We start from the raw sequence: 25,659 nt of genomic DNA on the forward strand, positions 1-25,659 counted from the left end.
GAGGCATTGTCAACAATGAAAAAGGAATTCCGCGATTTAAGACTTTGCAACTGGCTAGCAGTTTATGCGATCTATCATCTTGAGCATTTTACAGATGAGACTGCATGATTTGAGTGGATCTACCACATCAGAACTGGGATGACAAGATGCAGAGAGAGAGACTACCATTTGCAACTGGCCAGGCACTGTCATGATAGACCAGTCAAAAATCAAGTAGCCGAACCAGGCCCAAGAAAAAGAGGAGGAGGAGAAAGAGAAAGAAAAGAGAGCCCAACATGACAGACCCAGCCCAACAGGCGAAGAGGAAGAGAAAAAAAAAGGAATGGAAAGGCCCAAACCGTCTAGCAGTTGAGCCAGCCAAGTTAACAACTTGTTTGGGCCAAATGGCCAAGATTTCGTCAAAGTTTTGAGGAAACGACAACAAAACATTTGAGCTTCGAACAAGCTTATATTTTTGGTGATGTGCAGTCGAGGAAAGCAAACCGGCCTCTAAAGAAGAGGAGAGAGTATGATAAGGTATGACTAAATAGTCTTAACAGTTATGACATAGTCGAACTAGTTTTCCTACAGCCTCCATTAATTAAACCGTATATAAGTAATTACTTTGGTTTTGCTTTCTCTTCTTTCTTGAAAGAAAAAAAAAACCCTTTTAAAAATGAAAAAAGCTATTCACATCCAAGTTCCCACTTACTAATGTGTTTTTCTACCTGTTTACCGAGAGGAGCTATTTCATGGTGAATTAAATTTTTATCTTATCAAACAATAACATATTATATATATTGATTCTTTCTTAACAGTTTTAGGAAAATGAATAGAGATCAAGTGATTGAGATTGTATTTTTTATAGTATTTGAAGGTATTTTTTTAAAGATGTTTTAATTTTTCTTGAAAAAATCAATTAATTTTTTTTTTCAATGATTTTAATATGCTGATATTAAAAATAAATAAAATAATATTTTAATATAATTTTAAATAAAAAATATTTAAAAATAATAATTTATACAGCAATATAAAAAAATGCTCCAAAGCAAACGATCGGAATTAAATCTAACTTCAGTTGATGGTGTCTTAACGTGGTAAAAAGCACTACATGGTCTGAACCTCATATCTTCCCTATCGGTCGTTTTTCGGAGGACTTCGCTCGGGTTTCGTGGGAAAGCGTTCTTTCTTCTAAAATAAATTTTTTGTCTCTCTTCTCTCTCTCTCTCTCCTCACGGGATCACTCTTCGTGTGGCTCATACACCATTTCATCTGGTCATAAATTCTCTCTCTCTTCTCTCTGCCTAAATATCGCTGTGCCTTTAGTCTCGAGTTTTCAGTACTTTTCCTTATCGATTGTTTTGTTTTCCTGAGATTACCAGGCAATTCAATGGAGATCAACCTGTAACTTGTCGGGGTACGGTACAATCCATCTATGATAAATAAGTGTTTCGTTGAGTAGATCTCTAGTTAAATTAATATGTTTCTGTTAAAGAACCATCTTTAACATGTTCATCATTTCTCACATATTTTCACTGTGATTTGTGCTGATGTTGATGTTGTTTGGTTTGCAAGAAATTTTAAATCTTTTTCTTTTTTAAAAAAAATAATGGCCATTTAATCGCCATTCAAACACTCTGGAAAGTTAACTTTTAAAATAATTAGAGTCGAATATAACTAAAAGGAGATTTGTTTTAAGGGGGGGTTTTTTATATAAAAAAAAACAGATATATTAGTTGAAATTAAGTAAGGAGAAAAATGAACAGCAATAATTCATGGTAGTTTTTTTAGATATATGTTGTTTTGATCCTTGATTTGCTAAGTTCAGTCGGATCATCAAATTAAACATGAAACGAAGTTATGATTATTACTGTGCGGTTAAGCATTATAGCTCCTAGTCACATGAGTTATCAGCCTTAATTTATTAACAAGAAAAGAAAAGACAATAAGCTTCTACATAATAAAGAGAATCTACATAGTTTATGTACTGGAGTGTACAGATCAGTTTAAGCAACTAATCCTTTATAAGTGAAATCTTTTTTTATTATTATTACTGGAAGTCATGTCAGGCCACACGTAAACTTAACTAATTTCACGGATTCAAAATTAACAATTATATAATTTTTTAAGTGGTTTTGAGATTGTAAGATTTAAATTGATAATCTATAGAAAATAAAACTTAAAAACTTGACCGATTAAATTATATTTTTCAGGTTACATGATCTGGTATATTAGAATACTTGTACCTACATTAGAACCCATTAATATTTAATATGTTGGTGAATTACCAATATATCAGCAGGTTAACATGCATATACATTGATTTTAATTGAGCATTGTAATAGTAGGATGATTCACCCATATCATATGATTTGTGACTGTTTTATATATGGATATATTGAAAGCTAGCGATCGCATTCGTTAACATATGTGGCCAGGTTTATTTTTTCTTTTTTCTTGTCAGTATATATATATACTTGAACCTAGTACCATAATTATTTCGTGCTTTGTTCTCCTGAATTTTAACCATATGAACACATAATCAGAACGATCAAGCTGCGCCCAATTCCATCAGCTGCTAATCAGGTAATACAATCAACTTGTTCAACTATCTGCTGATAAAATAAAAAAAGAAAGAAACCGGAAGGTGCTGACAAAGAAATATAATGAGAGAAAAAAGGTAGAAATGAATGAACAGTATATCCCTCTATATTTTTTTCTCTTTTTAAACTCTGCAGATGTAGTTAATTTGTTCTTTTCTTTTCTATATACATCTACGTGCAGACAGAACGAAACGTTGTAGCAGATAAGGCTAAGTTAAGAAAAAACTTGCCTCCACGAAGGCAAGTTTAAGAGAAAACTTGCTCCCACGAAGGCAAAGTTGAAGAGAAAACTTGCTCCATGAGGCAAGTCTTGCTCCACAGAAGGCAAGTCTTGCCTACAAGAATGGAAAACTGGATCAATTGAAAGAGGACATGGAGCAAACTAGAGAAACTTGTAGGATACAGAAGCAGATGGTGGAAACATATATTATGATCACATGCTTTCAACAACATGTAAGGCTGCGGTTTCTCTTTCTACATGCATAGATATCATTTTGCACACGCTAATAGTTTACTTGTGATTTCATTAACATCCATGCATACACCTGAATTATTTCTTATATGCATAGAGAGTGAGTGACATTGTATGGATAGAGAGTGAAAGGACTACACTCTCCTCTTGAAGATGGATGGTAGTTTTTGTGTGTGGAGACCGGAGAGAATAATACACAAATTTCATTTTATTTTATTTAATAGCCCCAAATTAATATTTCTATTTGTATAGATATAGTTTTTTAAAAAGCATTATAAGATAAACTATCATGTGATTAGAAAGTACTGACAAAGGGGCTTGATTGAAAAAAACAATAAATTAAATGACTAAATTCTATTTTTCTAGAAACTACGAGTAAAATTACAAACAAAGACTATTTGTGATTCTAATACAGGGACTACAGCAAACTTTTCAAAGCTTATATGGACTAAAAAAAGATTTATAAAAGCCGTGCATTACTAAACAAATTTGCAGAATGTAAGATCAATATGCACAAAATTCCTATAGAAATAAACAAGAGAGCCAGGCATTTCTTAATTTATTTTCGATGTCGAAGAGAATAAATATATTGCTGCACATTGATTGATCCTCTGCATGCTATATATGTCAAAAACTTTTAACAGCGCATAAACTCATTTTCCTTTTCTCTTTATATATAAATCACTATCTGTAACTGTGTACAAAAATCTTGTAATTGCAGCTCCCATTTGAAATACCTCAATTTAACACTGGAGAGATAGGGCTACCTGTTAATCACCCACCAGCTAATCAGCCTGGAATTCGACCATTGAAGAGTTATTAGAGCAGTGTCAATTACTTCTCCCTCAAGATGGGGCACATGTATGTCTCCATTTTTTTATATAATTACTTGCGTCCTGTTTCTATTTTCATGAAGAAATAATTACTTATTTATTTTTTTTGTTTTAAAAAATATAAAAAGCAAACAATTGAAAATTGTTATAATTATTTTAAACGAGGCGATTTTCAAATATTGTAATAACGATTGTTGGTTTTGCTCTTTTTCAAGAAAGAAATAAGAATAACAATTTTTTATTTATGTTTTCAAGTGCCTTAAAATTAAAACAAAAGACATAAACTTAAATGATATCAAACAATCTCTTAATTTTTATTTTTTGTTGTTTAGAATGTATACTAACAATTATTTTTACCATACACAGGGGAACAATGTTGAGCAGCCTGCCTTCAATTATGGTGGTTATCTGTCCGGTAGTCCTGATCACTTGAACAACAGTACTTATCCACCTGGAACAGGCACTGTATGTCTCCATTTTCTTTATAATTACTTGCATCCCATTTTTATTTTCATGAAAAAAATTCACTTATTCCTGCTTGCTATGTTTTTGTTTTGGTTTTATCTTAAAAAAATATAAAAAAGCAAATGATTGAATTGTCGGGTTTTTAAAACAAGGTGATTTAAAAAAAAAAAAAAAAAACAATTGTTGGTTTAGTTTCTTGTTTAACAAAAAATCCCGAACATCAAATTTTTATTTATGTTTTTAAAAACCTGAAAATTAAACAAAAGACAAAAACTTAAATGATATCAAACAATTTCTTAATTTTTATTTTTTATTTTTTAAAATGTATACTAACAATTATTTTTACTATACACAGGGGGACAACGTTGAGCAGTCTGCCTGCGCTTATGGTGGTGATCTGCCGGTTAGTCTTATCATTTGAACAACACTTATCCACCTGGAACAGGCACGTGTATGTCTCCATTTTTTTTATAATTACTTGCATCCCATTTTTATTTTTTCATGAAAAAAAAAATCACTAATTCCCTGCTTGCTATGTTTTTGTGTTGGTTTTATTTTAAAAAATTATAAAAAAGCAAATGATTGAATTGTCGGGTTTTAAAACAAGGTGATTTTAAAAAAATAAAAAATAAATAACAATGGTTGGTTTTGTTTCTTGTTTAACAAAAAATCCCGAACATCAAATTTTTATTTATGTTTTCAAAAGCCTGAAAATTAAAACAAAAAGACAAAAACTTAAATGATATCAAACAATCTCTTAATTTTTATTTTTGTTATTCAGAATATGGACTAACAATTTTATTTTTACTATACACAAGGGAACAATAGTGAGCAGCCCCCGCGCCTCAGATAATGATGACCAGTTCCCTGCTGTTCTTTATATATATATATTATATATATTTACTGTTTGTTTATGCGCGGTGTACTGTATTTTCCAGAGTGTATTTGATATTATGTTAACCTTAATTATGGCTTGAAAAATTGGTTTGATTAAAACATAAAGTTTGATTAAAATTATGGTTGAAGTTGTTTGTCTAGTAAAATACATGTTTAATATGTTTGGTTTAAAATTTATGATTGAAATTGTTATTAATAATAAAATAACTAAAAAACATGTAATAATTTCTTATTTTGTAATTACATTTATATGCATTTGATTATCAATACATTGTTTAAAAAACAACCATGTAAAATTACAATATTTGTTTTATTATCCAATTAAATTTACTATAGTTTCTTCAAAAAATAATCTATTATATAAATGAAATAAGTATTTTAACTATATAATGTACTTATTAATTATTACTTAACTACAGAAACAATAGCAATTAAATTCATATACCTTTTTTATTCTATTTTATCATTTAAAAAATTTTAAAAATGGTTTTTTTTTTAGGTGTCAAGATGCATGCTTGTTCAAATACAAACACTCCAAGCTTTTAAAGACAATTTATAGCTTTTTATTCATATTGTTTGTTTCTTTAACTAAGAAAAATTTTGAAAGGTTATTTTGGTATGTTTCCTTTCAACAATAAAAAAGAAGCAGGTAAAAATAAAAAGGCACAAGAAGAGTGGTTGATTGAAAATATATAAAAATTGCTTCAACCAAAAATCTAAGATCAAACATTATTTATTGGTGGATCCCATAAACAAACCACAGTTTTATTTTATAATCAAATATCATACAATTAAGGTTAGACAAAAATACTGTAAAAACAAACGTTCTCAATTGTCTACGCGGTTGTGCTGTATTTTCAAGTTAAAAAAATACATAATTGTTCTTTTTCTTAACATAACTTTTCACACATAAACAAGCTGAGAAACGTGATTCTGAACTGTTGGTGAGTCGTCGGACTTATCCATAAAGGCATTGTAGAAATTAAACATGATTGCAGTTGTTTTTTTAATAATTTTTATATTAAAATATATGTTAATAATATTTTTTTATTTTTAACATCAACACATCAAAAATGATTTGAAAACACTAAAAATATATTAATTTTAGGTTAATAAAAAAATAAAATAAAAATTAAATTCTTTTAAAAGTATTTTTAAAACGTATAAATAAATAGGTTAGGCAAATAAATATTGTTTTCCTGCTTCCAAGAAAGAACAAAAAACAAAATTAAATGATTGTTTTTTTTTATGAACAATTATTATTATATAGCATGAATTGTCAATTCCTCCCTTGGATATAAAGGACCTTTGTTGGTTCAATTTCTAACTAGGAATTTAGAATTCATGTTGTTGTTTATTAATTATTTGTCTAATATTATGGTATAAGATATTTTTAGTAATTTTTTTATTTAAAAATATATTAAAATAATAATTATTTTATTTTTAGTATTACCACAACAAAATTATCTAAAAACATTAAAATATTTAATTTAATATTTTTTAAAGCAAATACATTTTTAAAAAGTATCTAAAAACAAAAAACTACAGTATTATTATTGTGAAAACGAGGGCTAAGTAGAAGGTTGGGATTAAGGTTGTTTTTTGCTTTTAGGTGTTTTTCAAGATTTTTTTTTATAAAAAATATTAAATTAATATTTTAGTGTTTTTTTATTATTTTTAATATAATAATGTTAAAAATAAAATAAAATAACTAAAATATATTTTAATATATTTTTAAATAAAAAAATACCTAAAAACACCTGTAACACAATGACAAATTACATGGTTTGAGAGAAATTTAATCTTGATGTCCAAGAATCAATAAAAAAATGTTTTTCTTTTAAATGCTATCTAGATATGTAATTTAATATAATTTTCAAAATAGTTTTTTTAGTGGTGTGTGAATAATTTGATTTTGATTTTTTCTTATCGAATCCGACATCAAGCTTTATTAAAATCCGGTTGCAAAACCATATTGCAAGCACCACGACAACTCCCTTGATAAAAATATGATATCCAAGCAAGAGGAATGTCGTGACAAAATTCAAGCATAAGACCTACTCTGGGAAGCTTGCTTTGCCAAGATGCGAGGAGACCATAAATTGAGAAACACTAATGTGACCATTGCACTGCAGTGAATCAAATGCAATTGCATTTGTTCACAAAGCATGCTCCTTTGAATTTCACTTGACAGATCAAGCAACTAGACTTGATAATAATATATTTAACCAACCTTGAATTTCAATGCAGCTCAAAGTCATCTTTGATCAACTCGGTCCAGTTTTGATCAAAAAACAATATCTAAATCATCTGATCAATTCACGTATTATTAAGGTAATTATTTTTTTATTAAAATAATATTATTTTATTTTTAAAAAAAAATTATTTGTTGTTGACTTGTTCAAGTCTGAACATAATTTAGTTAAAAAATAACAATTGTTGGTTTTGTTTCTTGTTTAACAAAAAACCCCGAACATCAAATTTTTATTTATGTTTTCAAAAGCCTGAAAATTAAAACAAAAGACATAAACTTAAATGATATCAAACAATCTCTTAATTTTTATTTTTAGTTATTCAGAATATGGACTAACAATTTTATTTTTTACTATACACAGGGGAACAATAGTGAGCCGCCGCGCACCTCAGCTAATGATGATCAGTTCCCTGTTGTTCACTATATATATATAATTTTGACTGTTTGTTTACGCGGTGTGCTGTGTTTCCAGAGTGTATTTGATATTATGTTAACTTAATTATGGTTTGAAAAATTGATTTGAATAAAATACAAGTTTAATAAAAATTATGGTTGAAGTTGTTGTCTAATAAAAAAAATATTTAATATGTTTGGTTAAAATTATAATTAAAATTAATGTTAATAATAAAATAACTAAAAAGGACATGTAGTAATTTCTTATTTTTGCAATTATATTTATATGCATTTGATTATTAATACATTGTAAAAACAGCCATGTAAATTACAATATTTATTTTATTATCCCATTAAATTTATTATAGTTTCATCAAAAACATAATTTATATATAAAGAAATATGTATTTTACTATAATGTACTTGTTAATTATTACTTAACTACAAAAACAATAGCAATTAAATTCATACACCTTTTTTAATTCTATTTATCATTTAATAAATTAGTAATTTGGTTTTTTTGGTTGGTGTCAAGATGCAGGCTTGTTTCAAATACAAACACTCCAAGCTTTTTAAAGACAATTTATAGCTTTTTTATCCATATTGTTATTTCTTTAACTAAGAAAAAATTTATATGTTGTTTTGGTCTGTGTCCTTTCAACAATAAAAAAGAAGCAGGTAAAAATAAAAGGCACTGGTTCGTTGAAAATATATAAAAATTGCTTCACCAAGACCTAACATCAAACATTATTTAATTGGTGGATCCCATAAACAAAACCACGGTTTCATTTTATAATCAAATATCATACAATTAAGGTTAGACAAAAATGCAACAGTCACCGTAAAAATTAAACCTGTTGTCTACGCAATTTGCTGTGTTTTCAAGTTAAAAAAAACATAATTGTTTTTTTTTTTGCTTAAACCTAACTTTTCACCGCATAGACAAGCTGAGAAACGTGATTCCGAATTGCTGCTCGAGTCGTCGGATTTATCCACCAAGGGATTCGTGGAATTCTGTGGATTGTGTAGGGGGGAATCTACTAAAGCTAGGCAAATAAATAGACTCATTTCCTGCTTGTAAAGGAGAGCAAGAAACAAAAATTAAATGATTGTTTTTTTATTGATGAACAATTATTATTATTATTATTATTATTATTATTATTATTATTATTATTATTATTGTAGCATGAATTGTCAATTCCTCCCTTGGATATAAAGGACCTTTGTTGGTTCAATTTCTAAGAATTTAGAATTCAAGTTGTTGTTGATTGATTACTTGTCTGATATTATAGTATAAAATGTTTTTTAGTAATTTTTTTGTTTAAAAACATATTACAATGATTATTATTTTATTTTTAATATCACCATTAAAATATTATTGAAAAATATTTTAAAAAATTAATTTAATATTTTTGAAAGCAAATACATTTTTAAAAAGCATCTAAAAACAAAAAACTACAATACTGTTATTGTGAAACGAGGTTAAGTACAAGGTTTGGATTAAGGTTGTTTTTTGCTTTTAGGTGTTTTTCAAGATTTTGTTTATTTTAAAAAATATTAAATTGATAATTTTTTTAGTATTTTTTATTATTATTTTAATATGATAATATTAAAAATAAAAAAAAATAATTAAAAAATATATTTTAATATATTTTTTAAATGAAAAACACCTGCGACACAATGACAAATATATAGTTTAAGACAAATTTAATCTTGATGTCCAAGAATCAATAAAAATGTATTTTTTAAAAAATGTTATCTATATATGTAATTTAATATAATTTTTCAAAATAGTTTTTTTTTCCTGGTGTGTGAATAATTTGATTTTGATTTTAATTTTTTCTTATCGAATCCGACATTAACCTTTATTAAAATCCGGTTGCAAAACCATAGTGCAAGCACCACGACAACTCCCTTGATAAAATATGGGATCCAAGCAAAGAGGAATGTCGTCATAAAATTCAAGCATAAGGCTTGTCCGCGAAACACTAATATTAAATATATATATTTTTAGTATTTTGTTATTATTTTAATATGATGATATTAAAAATAAAATAAAATAAAAAGTAAAAAATATATATTTTAAATGAAAAATACTTAAAAACACCTGCAACACAATGACAAATACATAGTTTGAGAGAAATTTAATCTTGATGTCCAAGAATCAATAAAAATGTATTTAAAAAAAAATGCTATCTATATATGTAATTTAATATAATTTTTTCAAAATAGTTATTTTCCTGGTGTGTGAATAATTTGATTTTCATTTTTTCTTATCGAATCCGACGTTAACCTTTATTAAAATCCGGTTGCAAAACCATAGTGCAAGCACCGCGACAACTCCCTTGATAAAACATGATATCCAGGCAAAGAGGAATGTCGTGCTAAAATTCAAGCATAAGACTTACTCTGGGAAGCTTGCTTTGCCAGGATGCGAGTTGATCATAAATTGAGAAACACTAATGTGACCATTGCACTGCAGTGAATCAAATGCAATTGCATTTGTCTCACAAAGCATGTTCCTTTGAATCTCACTTAGCAGATCCAAGCAACTAGACTTTATAATAGTATATTTAACCAACCTTCAACTTCAATCCAACTCAAAATCATATTTGATGAACTTGGTCCAGGTTTATCAAAAAAAAGTGTCTGAAATCATCAAGTCAATCCAATCCATGTATCATTAATTTAATTATTTTTCATTAAAATGATGATGTTTCATCCTCTAAAACATTTTTTCTAGTGTAAAATTCGATCAAGTCTAAACATGATTTAAATAACTCATCAGGTGAGTAGCTACATCTTCCTGAGACCTTGGTGTGTCGATCTCGAACGATGTCTCGACGATGTCTCCTCGCAGATTTCATCTTTATATTGACACTTTCCGTATGAAATCTACATCTTCCTCTGCTCAATTTTCCATTCTAGCAAGCTATGGAAGCTAATAGGATCGAGCTGGATCCATCAGGCCAAGTACTCGAAGGTACGTGTGTTTAAATCTATAGATCGATATTGATCTGCAGGTTTGATTTTGAGCTAAACGATTTTAACTGATTTTAACTGCTTTCTTGATTGCAAATACTTCAGCTTCATTTGACTCTTTTGCACCAATTGTTCATGAGAAAACACACTTGAAAACGCACCAATTCCCTTTGTTTTCGGCTTTCCAAACCAAAGAGGAACCATCGACATTCCATGTTCCAGGACTAGAGAGTATATAAAGGACTTTACTTTTTTCTTTTAATCATTTGATCAACCTATATCTTATTATATCCAGATCTGCTGCAGTGGGATTAAAGTAAGATAGATAGGTTTCATGATTGCTTTTTAAGATGTCAGAACATTTAAAATTTAAGATGGGAGAAGATTGAAATGAAATTTTTTGTTTATAATATAGTTTTTTTTTTTTTTATCTTATTTCTAAACGCACAGTTGCGTGAATACAAATTTTCTAGCTGTGAGCTACAAGCCTTATTTTTTATTATTGAAAAAGGAAACTCATCAACAAGTTCATTTTTAATAAGCAAAACAACAAAATTTCCTATTGTATATTTATATATTGACCAATAAGTTCATATTTAATATTTTCTTTCCAAAAACATTTAATTTTTCACGTACTTTCTTCATTGGTACCCTCCAGCATCTTACATTATCAATCTTCCATTCTCTCCTTCGCAGCCATAAATTTATCAAGAGTAATTATTATATTCAAGCACAGCTATATATCCTTACTTTCTGCTTAAAAAATAATGCATATATCATCATCTTTTATTTTTCCATAGCATGTCAATTGTTAGGGTTCTCTTTTTAACTCAATTTTCTTTCGATCAGTGAGGCAATAAATTTGTTTCGAAAGATTTTAGTGTTTTGTTTTCCAAAAAATAGTTTTAAATTTTTAGTTGACATTTCATGTTTTGACGGTTCATTTAGAAAATGTTTAAAGAATTGAATTTTTTTGGAATAAAAATTCAAAAATGAACTTATTGATAATTTTCCTTATTGATGACACGTATTATTAAGGTAGGAGGTGCAGTGTCCTGAGAGATTTCTGTACAGAAAATAGCCAGGATAAAACGAAAATCATATGCGGAGGTGGAAAATAAAGGAAATATAAAAAAACAAATGAAGGATGGTTCCTTGAATTCTTACTATACACATATACAGCACCTGCTTGAAGCTCTCATCGGCATCCTTATTCCTTAACGCAAGTTTTTAAAGGTTTTCTTCTTAGTTTAAACGCAGCTCAAGCTAAAACCTTAATTGGAAACTCAAACTGCACGCAGGCAGAACTATCGCAGGGGAGATCTCATCCGTGAATCATCGAACACCCTTGCCATCAGCTCCACCTATAGAAGGAAGAGTTAAAAGCAATGATCAGAAAAGACAAAGCAAGAGGGACACTGATAAGAGATACAACGTGAACAGGAAGGTATAATGACCTGCTATTATCTTCTTATCTTGTTAGAGAATAATATAAATTATATTACCAATCTCATCTAATAGGTTAAATTATTAAATTAAAATGGTTTTTTATATGATATCAGAGTCTTAATAATCAAGTGGTCACGAATTCGAATCTTACAATCCATATTTTATTGATAAAAATTAAACACAAATATAATGTAGACTTATACAAATTTCAAGTCTAAACAGTTTTTACTTAAGGGGATGTTTTAGAAAATAATATAAATCATATCCTGAGATTCATCTAATAATTTAAATTATTAGATTGAGATTGTTTTTTAACACCCGTATCCCTTTCTATTCCTTAATTGGTGCTCTTTCTTTTGTTTCCTTCGTGACTAGTCTATTTATTGTGCAGCAAAAGGAGGATGAGATTATGAAAGAGGTCGAAAGCCTGGAAAAAATTTCTGGTGAATTGGAGAGTGAATATAAAGAGTTACAACGCCAAGAAAAGCAGTGGGAGGTCAACGTAGATAAGGAATATGGAAAAATTGTTAGCCAGTTGGAGGACAATAATGCAGGACAAAATACTGATGTGCAGGGGGCAAGCGCGCATGCCGATTTTCCAATTGCAAATGCAGATGTGCGTATAAATTTTTTTGGTTTATAATTAAAAAAAAAAAATAATATATATATATATATATATATAAACACAATAAAAAAAGTAATATATTCATTTTTTCTGAAAAAATATAAAAAAATTATACCCACAGCATCACGGCGGGTCACATAGTGTTAAGCTATGCTTTGTTTTCATTGTTTTGCAGATCAATACTACTGGAGAAATATCAATGGGTCATGATGGGCTTAAACGAGAAATGAACCAAGCCCCGATCACGAGCAGTAAGTTCAGTTCCACCTAGAAAAAAAGGTGTATCTATTGCATTGTTTTGATGGCATGCATTTCTATAATAACAATAAACAAACAACCATTTAATGCCTGTTTTAATACTTTAGAAAACTTTAAAATATATAACTGGAGTCAATACATTATAAGGTATGTGTTTAAAGACTTGCAAACTTAGGAGGAGGCGTTTATTTTGTGGAAACGTAAAATATCTTATATTTTATATGAAATATATAATATCATATTGATAAAAGGTGATTTTAAATAATGATGGTAATTAACTTCAACATGGTGCTGCTGCTGCACCAATCTCTCAATCCTCTTTTGCGGTTGCTATTGCCAGCATAGTTTCTATGAACTCTTCTCTAGATATCATGAATAGATCTGCTATCATTCCTCTTCTTAATACGTAACAAGTAATCTCCTTACGACTCTCTAATACCAACTTCTTGTATTAGAGGATGCAGATAAAACCTTTTCTTTTAAGCCAAGTGTGTACTCCTTTATTGATGGCACCTCACCATGTCCTCCCTCTCATCTTATATCTATTGTCACATCCTTACCATTGGTCAATCCTTCATATTTATCATGGAAACAACAAGATCACCTAATCATGAGTGCTTTGTTATCCTCGCTCTTCACAGAAGTTCTGCATCTAGTTGTGGATTGTAAAACTTTTCAACAAATCTAGACAACACTGGAAACTGCCCTTACTTCCCCTTCAAACTCACGGATTATGCAACTCCACGGTGCTTTCCAAGATTTTTGACAAAACGATGACTCTGTCACCACGTATTTACAGAAGGCTAAGGCCTTGTTAGATGAACTTGCTGCACTGGCAGACCAATATCCATGGCCAAATTTAATTTGTATGTGTTTCGGGAGTTACGCAACGATTTTAAGGATTTGGTAACCAGCCTGTCCACTAAGGCTAATCCCATCTCTTCCACATAGCTCTATAGCCATCTCCTCACCCCATGAATTTCTCCATAAGGCTTCACTCCATCCTGCTGTAACAACTCCTTTGTTACCAGCTCCATCACAGCAGCCATCTGCATTTTTTAGGCAGTGTCAGTTTGGTTCTAGTACTGGAAAAAGTGGCCCGTTTCGTGGGGTTTGGAGATAGAGTAATCGTAGCTACAGTCGTGGGAATCATGGCTATAGTTCAGACTCCATCTTCAGCATTAATAGTTATGGTTCAGGTCTGAAATTTGGACAACAGCAAACCGTTTGTACTAATTAAGTCTTCATTTCATCCATAAAAGATATGCATGAACGTACGTGTACAATGTTCTTCATCATTGGCTTTCGAAGGCTCTAGCCAGTGCTTCTTACGTACCTTTATATATGTGTGTGTTTGTCTTAGCAATCTGACATGCATCTCCTAATAAGGGTTTTGTTCTTCTAGAGTTCAATTGCTGTACGTTCAAAGTAAACATGTTCACTAGAAACTGAATAGAAATGTGTGTGCCTATATATATAGATGCAGGTACTTTCTCTAGAGAGAACGCATCCATGAATGTTCAACTTGTAGGAAGTTCTGGCTTAACTGATAAGCGAGTAAAGAAAAGGATAGCTGACAAAAAATGTCGTGAAAAAAGGAAGGTATATATTCTCTTATATATTCTCCTTTGTGTTATTTCTGTAAATATTCTCCTTATATATAATTACTCTATTTTCTTTTCTAAATATATATTTTTGTGCAGGGTAAGATAAATGAAGCCCAGGAAAGGATTAGAGAACTTCGAATAAAAAATCATAAGCTGCAGTTACAGAACGTCAAATCAAAGGCAAAAGCAACTCAGTTGCAAAAACAGCTCGCTCAATATCGCAACATCAGTGCGCTGATGACTTCCAAAAATGCTAGAAGAAATGCTCTGCTGGAACAGGTTTTGAGTGATCATCTGGTAAGGATGCTCTTCTACTTCTATGCTACTCTTTTCTATTTTTATCTTCTAATTTACTAGATAATGTTTTTAAAATCCACATCATTGAATTTAATTCAATATTTAAGAATTGTGTTCAATATTGGATAATTATTTAAATATATGATTGGTGCCGTTTTATTTTTATATAGATAGAATATTCTATTGGTATTTAAAAAAAACTTTTCATCGATAATTACAATATTAATAGAATTGCCAATGAAAACATGTCGTCGACAAGTTGCTTGTCGAGGATTTAAGTTCCGTTAGTGTTTCTATCGACAACTTCTTATATGTTGCTAAAGTTAGAAGTTGAGTCAACTATTATTTTTAAAATGGTTTCATAATAAACTCATGGTTTTTTTGTATACAAATCAATATAAGTATTTATTGACAGATTATTTTTTTTTAAATAGATGTATTATCACATTTTTATAATGAAACTTTTTATTCTTACACTTTACACATGAACATTTAGTTTCACCATCACTAATATTTTTCAAATTAAAAAGTATGAAATTAATAAATATCCTCAACTTTTGATAATTTTATCTATACAATCCTTCAGAAAAATCTTAATACATCTAAGAACAATAATAATTCATTAATTACAAAATCTATATAGAATATATATTGATAACAATATTTATTAATAATATAACTGTCAATTCAAAATTAAAATTTTTATCAAAAATAAATTCATAATCCAATAACTAATTATCATTTCTATACAAAACCAATTTTGCATCAAAATATAAACTAAACAATAAAACTAACAACAAATAATAACTCAACTAACTATCCATTATTTATTTAATTTAAATTTATTCAATCTAAATTTATACCTTTTTAATTATTATCAATTTTCCTAAATTTTCTCAAATTTCTAACTTGACAAAATGTAAGTAGCATCGCAATTGAAAACCCATTATTTTTTTCAATAATAACACACCTAAGTTATAAAATTAAATTCAATTTTATAAAATAAAAAATAAAATTAATTTCTCTTTAAATCCCAAAAAAAATTCTAACATACATCTCATATATTCATACAATTAAAATTCTGTAGGAAAAAGTTGTAAAACACTTAAATATATAAATAAAAAATATTATAATTTTTTTAATAAATTAACCTAAAATAAAAAATGAATTAAAAAAAAAAAGTATATTTATTTACTTGGTGTCGCAAAGGTCTTACAATAAATTAAAACAAGAGATCAGGAATGCTAACACTATTGATAAATATAAAGAAGATAGATGGTGGTTTGGGGGTACTGGCTGAATTTTTTAGGATGGTGGTCGTATATTATGAGAAAATGAGGAGGGGCTGCTTTTAGAAAAAAAAAAAAAAAAAAAGATAGAAAGAAGAAGGAAGAGTCGAGAGAGTTTTGGGTTTTAATTCATTTAAATTTGTTAATGAAATATCCATTTTGAAAAAATTGTTTCGTGTCAAATTTCTAATAGAATTGCGCAATTTTTTATTGTTTTTTTTTATTATTATTATTTTCTCTACTATGTTAGAAATTCCAATGGAAATGTTTCGTTGTTACTTTCGTTGGATATTAAGATTGAATATTTTTTGTTGAATTTGCTAATTTTATGGTAGTTTAGTAATGATTTAAAAAAAAAAAACTGTAACCATTTCAACGGTTTAGATTATGCAAACATTATTTGGTTTACACAAAACCACTCCATAATATGGAACACGCTAAAAATGAAATTGTTTGTCGAAGCTGAAACTTAATGCACTGTTAACAAACTATTAGGACTAATATGTGGCAGAATGCATATATCCTTTTGACATGCTGTTGGAAACATAAAACGCTTGTGAATCAAAACCCTTTATATATATATATATATATATATATATTATAATATATATATATATAGAGAGAGAGAGAGAGAGAGAGAGAGAGAGAAAGAGAGAGAGACCGAAAAGGCACAAGCCTAAAACGAAAGGAAACAAAATCGTGAATACGATGAGATAAATTAAGAAGGTTAAAAGTATTAATAGTGATTGTAACATAGACATGATGTTGCGTATATTTTTCTCAAAACATCTGGAAATCAATCTTGTAGGTTGCAACTATGTTGTTGTTAAACCGTTTTTGCTTCTCTCATTATCATAAATCACAAAACCAAACCTAATAATTTATTTGCTTGTAAACAATTGGCAGCTGGCAAAACTCTGGCCATGGAAGCACACCTTTTCAACACACAGGTGCAGCTCTTCACTATCGTTGCTATTTCTATAACATGACTTGTTGTGCTTGACAGCTTTTTTCATAAAAATGAGACAAATCATTAAGATGGTTAGAAGTATTAATAGTGATCAGATCGTCTTTCCATACTGATTATAGCATGGAACGTAAGGATCATATGTTTTTGGTCTGCTTTCTCTCAGAAAATCTGCAAATCAATTCACCCAAGGCTACAACTGTGTTGTATTAACCTTTTACTTCTCCCATTATCATAAATCTCAACCAACCTAATAACTTCTTTCTGTAAAAAAAATTGCAGCTGCAAAACTCTTATCAGGGAAACACACCTTTCAACGCACAGGTGCGAACTTTTTTTACCCTTATTTTCCTCTTTCTATTTTTTGTCTTGTTGTGGTTTAATAGATTGTTTCACAAAGATGAGACAAATTAGGAAGGCAAGAAGTATTTGCGAATAGTGATTGTCTTTTCTTCTGTACTGGTTATATAACATGGAGGGCATTGGGGATCATTTTTTTTTGGTTGTGCATTCACTCAAAACATCTGGAAATCAATCCTGCAAGGTTGCTGGTAACAGTGCTTCATTGAGCCCTTACCTTTTCTCATTATCATAAATCACAATAAACTAATAATTTTTAGCCTAATGAAAATTCTATAGCTGCAAAAACTATGTAAGGGAAGCACACCTTTCAACACACATTTGCGTCTCTTCACTGTTGTATTCCTCTTTGTATAACCTGGCTTTGTTGTGCTTACAGATTCTTTACAAAGATGAGACAAATTAAGAATGGTTAGAAGTATTAATGGTGATCGCCTTTTCCACACTGGTTATAGCATGGAATGTAGGATCTTTTTTTTTTTTTGTTGTCATTCTCTCATAATTAATTATCTGGAAAATCAATCACCTAAGGTTGCAACTGAGCTGCATTTAACCTTTTACTTCTCTCTCATTACTTTCTCCCTGTTGGTGGGAGAAACCACTGGTGATGGCTTTGAAAACATCTCAGAGGGGATAAAACACACTGTTTTATTACACAAAAACCGAAGCTTACAAATACAACACAAAAGCTACAATACACGCCCTCTTTCTCTCTTCTCTTACAAGTGTTCCTCTCAATTCTCTCCACACACTTTAAACAGAGGCTGGGCACTCAGTATTTATACACGAAATTAAAACAAGAAAATTCAACCTTCAAGTGTGAAGGCGGCTGGCGACCGTGGTGTGAAGCGGCTGGCAGCTGCGACTGGCGGCTGCGCTGGCGGCCTGGTCGGTGGTGCTGGTCGATGGCAGCTGGTGGTTGCCTTCCTTGACCATCTAGATGTTGAGTTTTAATTCAACAAATCTCCCCTTAAACTCAATCGAGGGATGTCATGGCCAGCATGAACACTTCTCCTTTCAATGCCTTCTTTTCTGCTTGTACCTTTATTCCAATAATTGGCTTCGTCTTGTAGACCTTTTTGACACCTATTTGCTTTCTTCTTTTCTGGTGGTCTTATCTGCATGGAAACAAAACAGAGTTGTATCTTTCCATAACCTGAGTGGGTATCGTACAAAAATAAAATCTTCAAGATTCCACATCTTTCTTGGTCCTTTTTTTTTATTTCTGATGAGGATGCTGATGGTCTGGTGTGTGATGAATGATGCTCCCTGGGGTGTGTTCCTTCTGTTGAATACAGCATCCTCATGGAATCTGTGTGTTACCGGACTTTGTGGTTCAGCTGCTGGTATAAACAGTTCTTCTACAAGTACAATCGGTTCTTCGACAAGTACTGTTTTTTTGGTACTTCTTCTCCTTCAAGGATCAAATCAAGATTGATCCATTTTGATTGCTTCTATGATCACCATTCCATGCTCGAAGATTTATCTTCTTCAAAGGAAACATCTCTACTCGTTAACACCTTCTTCGTGATGGGATTATACAACCTGTATCATATCCTTCTTCACCATATCCGACAAAGATGCATTTCTCGCCCCTTTCAATCATCGAGCTTTTTCCTCTTTGCATTCTGGTGATCTTTGGCATATGCCACACAACAAAGACTCATAGATGAGTAACACCTTGGTTTATGACCACTCCATGCTTCTTCCTGGAGTTTTATAACCTTGCAAAACTTTCTGGGTTGGGCAGCGATTCAACAGATACACTGCACATGATACAGCTTCAGCCCAGTATTGCTTGGGCAACTTCTTTGCTTTTGAGACAGACTTCTTGCCATGTCAACAGAAATCCGTGCGATTCTTCCTTATCTGGCTACACCGTTCGTAGCTGTGGTGTATAAAGCTGGTGTCGTCTGATGTCTGATGCCTTGTTGTGTACAATAGTTCAAAGTCATTGGCTGTATTTTTCTCCTTTGATAGATCTTACTGTTCTGATGTATAACCAGTTTGCTTCTCACAATTGCTTTAAAGTTTTAAAATAATTGATATACTTCTGACTTCCTCTTCAGAAAGTATATCCACGTCTTTTCTACTAAAATCATCAGTAAAAGTGAGGAAGTACCATATTTTGTCCAGTCAGACATGGCGTGATTGGGCCACACACATCTGTGTGTACTAACTCCAGTGGCCTCTTTGCTATCCAGTTGACTTCTTTGGCAAAACTGATCTGTGATGTTTGCTGAGGACACAACTCTCACAGACTTCATCTGGATTGATCAATGTGAGGCAAACCTTTGACCATCTTCTTGCTTGCTAGCATCTTCAAACTCGTGAAATTCAGATGTCCAAGTCTCAGGTGCCAAAGCCATTCTTCACTGTTGGTGATGGCGCTCAAACACCTTGCTGCATCATACTGGATGTTCAAAGGAAACATCCTATTCTTGGACATTTTCACATAGGCCATTAATCTCCAATTGTTGTCTCTAATTGCAAGATGACAATTCTCCGAGTAAAAAGTATAGCCTCTCTCCAAAAGTTGACCTAAGCTGATTAGGTTCTGCTTTATGGCTGGGACATAATAGACATTGGCGATGTAGCTGGAATCGCCGTTCTTCAACTTAATTGGGATGCTGCCTTTACCTTTGAATGGAACCTTTGTGGTATCTCCAAAAGTAACTAGACCTTGCTTGGTCTCATCTAGATTACTAAATAACTTTCGGTAGCCGCACATGTGATTGCTGGCTCCAGTATCTAGATACCATATGTCCTCCTGCTTCTCATTAAGTCCTTGTTGGACAAGTAATGCAGATGCTTCTGTGTCATCTTTTTGCCTGCAAAGTTAGCATGCTCACGTTTATCTCTAACGGAGCTTTGCTTTCTGCATTCAGTGCTATAGTGCCCAAATTGATTGCAACTATAACATTGGATGTTCCTTTTGTCACGGTTATTGTAACCGCCTCCTCTTCCTCTAGGAGTGAATGCATGTTGCCCTCGGCCTCCTCTGGTGGTGTTTCTGCCACCTCTTCCTCTAAAACTTGTATTCCAAGAACCTCTTCCTTGGAATTGCTGGAATCCTCCTCTGGATTATTGACTTCCTCCTTGAGTGGTGTAGCCACTTGATGAAGTCTCCCCTTGCTCATATCTGTCCTTGAGGGACAACTTTGCTTGTAAGGCATGTTCAATGGCCTTATCTCCATTTCGCTTTACTATCTTCTGCTCATGAGCTTACAAAGAACTCATAAGCTCATCTACTGTCAACTTGTCCACTTCTTTGGACTCTTCAATGGCGACAACAACATGATCAAATTTTGGATCTAGGGATCTCAAAATTTTCTCCGTAATTTGAGCATCGATGATGGCTTCTCCATTTCTCCTCATCTGGTTGACTATCACCATAATCCTTGTGTGATAATCAGAAATAGACTCCGAGGACTTCATTTGCAATAACTCAAATTCTCCTCGCAAAGATTGAAGACGAATCTTCTTGACTCTGTCAGCACCTTTGTATTTCTGTTGGAGAGCCTCCCATATATCATGTGATGTTTCAGCGGAAGCTATTATCTCGAATGTATCTTCATCAAGACCTTGATAGAATGATGGTCTTTGCTTTGTTGTCCTTCTTTCTGTTGACTTTGAGGGCTTGCTTCTGTGCCTCTTGTAAAGCATCTTCTCTTTCTTTGGACTCTGGTTCATCATAACCAGTTTGTACAATATCCAAACACTCTTGTGACCCAAGAAATGCCTTCAATCTGATGCACCAACTATCATAGTTGTCTTTGGTCAGCTTCGGGATGAGTGTATGTGTACCTTCTGTAGTCATTTTGCTCTTGGAATGACTATATCACCTCTTTGGGAGCCGAATTTGGCCAAACGACACTGTAATCGATCGGAATGGTCCAAAATAGTAGGGAACCGGTCTGACTTTGAAGAAATCGGGTCATAAAATGGGTGAACCGGTCAAAAAACCAATTCTGTACGGCGGGCGGTTCGCTGGGTTGAACCGGGAATATTCTGTGGAATATTCTGGGAATATTCGGGGGAATATTCTCTCGCTCGGCTGCGGCTGGAACGCGGCTCGGCTCGGCGCGAGGTACGGCTCGGCTTGTGGCTCGGCTGGACTCGGCTTGTGGCTCGACTAGGACTCGGCGTATACGGTGCGGCGCGGCTCAAATATGGCGCGCGTGTGGCTCAGTCGTCTTCAACCTCGGGGCGCGTGGGATGCGCGTGTGGGCGATCTGGCTTTGAATATTCAGGCGGCGCGTCATAGTGGGCTACCCCGAACTCCGATTTGGCTGATTTTGCGGCAGTGAGTTAGTATTGATGAGCTCTACACTGTGGAATGATCAAAACTTGTTTTTGGACAACTTTGAAAATTCGGATATACCCCAAAACTCTTCTGTTTTCCAACGAACGGGGCTCTGATACCAATTGTTGGTGGGAGAAACCACTGGTGATGGCTTTGAAACACTCAGAGGGGATAAAACACACTGTTTTATTACACAAAACCGAAGCTTACAAATACAACACAAAAGCTTACAATTACACGCCCTCTCTTTCTCTCTTTCTCTTACAAGTGTTCCTCTCAATTCTCTCCACACACTTTAACAGAGGCTGGGCACTCTATTTATACACGAAATTAAAACAAGAAAATTCAACCTTCAAGTGTGAAGGCGGCTGGCGGCCGGTGGTGTGAAGGCAGCTGGCAGCTGCGGCTGGCGGCTGGTCGGTTGGTGGCTGGTCGATGGCAGCTGGTGGTTGCCTTCCTTGACCATCTAGATGTTGAGTTTAATTCAACACTCCCTCAACCTAATAATTGGTTGGAACATCTATCACTCAATAACAGAAGGATTTAATTAACACTCATAATTGATTCTGCCAACATATTTTGGTGAAATACAAAACACTAATTAATTGTACTCTCACACCTTTCTCTATCAGAATTCATACAATATATATAGACATTGTAGAATGTCGTTTACAAACTTCAAAGTTCTTAATCAACATTTAACTCATTAACACTAACACAAACTTCATAGTATTTCAAACTTTCATGTTTATTTTTTAATTATTTACTTTAATATACTTATTAATTCTAGTAAACAAGTTTAATAACTAACAATAATTTCTTTTTGCCCAATAAAAAACTTCCAGCTGCAAAACACCGGTCAGGGAAGCACATCTTTCAGCACACAGGTGCCACTCTTTATTATATTGTTTCCTCTTTTTATATTGTGTTCAACACACAACTGCAAAACCCTGTGTTTAAATAGATTGTTCACAAAATGAGACAAAATTAAGATGGTCAGAAGTATTAATAGTGATTCTCTTCTCCATACTGGTTATAACGTACATGGAACGTGGGGATCATTTGTTTTTTGGTTGTACATTTTCTCTCAGAACATCTAGGAATCAATCCTGCAAGCTGCAAAGTATTTCATTAACCCTTTACCTTTCCATTATCATAAATCACAATCAAACTAATAATTTCTTATGCCTCCAAAAAATTTATAGCAGCAAAACTATGGTCTATGGGAGCAACACGTTTCAATACACAGGTGCGGCTCTTTGCCATTGCTTTCTCTTTCTATATTTTGGCTTCTTGTATTAAATAGATTGTTCACAAAGATAGTGCGAATTAAGATGGTCAGAAATATTGATAATGATTTCTTCTCTATACTGATATTATAACATGGAAAGTATGGATGAATTTGTTTTTTAGTTGTGCATTCTCTCAAAACTTGTAGAAATCAATTCATGTAGACAGAAATTGTTTTGCGCTAAACTCTTTTACTTCTCTCATTATCATAAATCACAATCAACCTAATGATTTCTTTTGCCCGTAAAAATTTGAAGTTGCAAAGTTCTGGTCAGGGGAGCACAGCTTTTTAAAAAACAGAGATGCGACTCTTTTCTATTGTTTCCTCCTTCAATAACCTGACTTGTTGTGATTAACAAAATGTCCACAAAGATGAGACAAAATTAGGATGGTAAAGAAGTATTGATAATGATTATCTTTTTGTACCAGTTATAACATGAAATGAAGGGATTATTTGTTTTTTGGTTGTACATTCTCTCTTTAACATTTAGAAATCAATTTTGCTAGACTGCAACTTTGTCGAGTTAACCCTTAATGCTTCTCCCATTATTCATAAATCACAATCAACCTAATAAATGTTTTTTTCCCACAAAAAAAATTCGCAGCTGCCATGCTTTGATACAGGGGATCAGGGAAACACATCTTTCAACGAGGATGTACGACTCTTTACTATTGTTTCCTCTTTTCTCTTTGTCTAAATTAGCTAGTACTCACTGTGTTATTTTGGTTTCAGTTCAACTGGCTCCTGGACGGGTACATTGCCTCAGTCGGACGTCATAAACCGGAGATAGAATTAGTTGAACCCCCTGCACATGATGAGGTGGCTGCAATCAGGGCAGCGCCCGACCCGGAGTTGGTAATGCACCAAGCCTCTCTTTCCATTATTGCTCGAAGGTCGTATAATAATATCCTAGATATTCTTGTGTTCTAATTAATAATTCTAAATTGTACATGTATAGGAGAGAACGAAGGCAGTCGCTTGTTGATCCGGTCCTTTGATGTTGATGGCTTATTAGAGTTTTGATAACTGAGACACTCGGGAATATGCGCTGGCATATGCATGGACACAACAAGCAGCTGGATGATGGGGAGAGGGAAAGCAGGGAAACTGGAAGATTGTTTACTGGCTTTGTTTTTTATCTAGTTTTTCTTGAAGATTTTGGGAGATACTATCATGGCTTTTCTTGTTTGTTTTATTTTCTTTATTTTGATTTTGGAAGTACTCTGATTCTAAGTTGTGTGTGGTTAAATTGAAGTTTTTGAAATTAAAATCTTCTCTCGTATCATTGATTTAAAGGAATTGCTACAAAACTCTTTTATAGGTGATGAGCATGAATCGAAAACCACACAATCGTGACTAATGAGAGCATGATGGCTAGGGGTTTATAATCTCGGCAAGTATATTACCTTTTCTTCTTCTGCAATCCTCCTACTATGTTGCCTAGTTGGTGGTGAATGCTGACCCGTGAGCGCATACATACATCCATGCATACATATAAACACAGCATGTCTGAAAAAACAGTAACATGCCCTGAGCCTGAAAATACAGTTGGGTAATATAAAATAAAATAATCTAGAAGAATATAAAATATAAACAAATAAATAGATAATTAGCCTGCCTATAAAATTTATAAAAAAAGAAAGATTGTATGAAAAATATAACCCATTCTTTTTTTTAACCTTTATTTTTTTTTCTTTTTAATCTTTTTTTTTCAATTTTTTTAGTAAGTCTATTTGGGAGGGTGATTTGAAATATATTTGAAATAATATTTTTTAAAAAAAAATTATTTTTAATATCAAAACATCAAAATGATCTAAAAACACCAAAAAAATATTAATTTGAAACAAAGAAAAAAATAAATAAAATTTTTTAAATTTTTTAAAAACACTTTAAAACGCAAAAATAAATATTTTTATTATATCTAAAAAGTCAGGATAATTATCAAAGCTAATCGCCAGCTGTAAATGCAAATTTAATTTAATTGATAATAATTATTTTTAAAAGTATTTTTTTTTATTTAAAATATATTAAATTAATATTTTTTATTTAAAAAAAATATATTTTGATATCAATGCATCAAAACAATTCAAAAATATATAACAAACACTAATTTTAAACCAAAAAATTTAAAATTTAGTCAACTCCTATTTAGAACACAATGTCAAACGGCTACGAAGCCTTAGAACCTGCAAGCTTATACGTGGTGTGTCTATATATAAATACTGGATTATAGTTTTCAAATCAGGTTTGGAGTTTGACTTTACATAAAATTTTAGTTATGAATTTATCAAGTTAATTATGTTTATTTTTAAATTTTTATCATTTTAATTCT

The 25,659-nt window shown here is 31.8% G+C and overlaps 1 protein-coding gene and 1 long non-coding RNA gene across 2 annotated transcripts; both read left to right on the plus strand.

The window, feature by feature from the left end:
- Positions 1–3,778: 3,778 nt before the first annotated feature.
- LOC118062580 (uncharacterized) lies at positions 3,779–5,377 on the plus strand. Its single transcript, XR_004689793.2, has 3 exons — positions 3,779–3,915; positions 4,254–4,352; positions 4,708–5,377. It is a non-coding gene; the product is annotated as an uncharacterized lncRNA (long non-coding RNA).
- Positions 5,378–10,707: 5,330 nt separating this feature from the next.
- Positions 10,708–24,312, plus strand: LOC118062579 (uncharacterized). Its single transcript, XM_035076385.2, has 11 exons — positions 10,708–10,879; positions 12,180–12,325; positions 12,719–12,943; positions 13,128–13,203; positions 14,691–14,812; positions 14,914–15,114; positions 17,653–17,694; positions 22,882–22,923; positions 23,932–23,982; positions 24,060–24,182; positions 24,286–24,312. Exons 1-11 carry the CDS (start codon positions 10,831–10,833, stop codon positions 24,310–24,312), a joined length of 1,104 nt encoding a protein of 367 aa, XP_034932276.2. The 5' UTR covers positions 10,708–10,830.
- The last annotated feature ends 1,347 nt before the right edge of the window (positions 24,313–25,659 follow it).

Source organism: Populus alba, chromosome 14 (genome assembly GCF_005239225.2).
Source record: "Populus alba chromosome 14, ASM523922v2, whole genome shotgun sequence".
NCBI lineage: Eukaryota > Viridiplantae > Streptophyta > Magnoliopsida > Malpighiales > Salicaceae > Populus > Populus alba.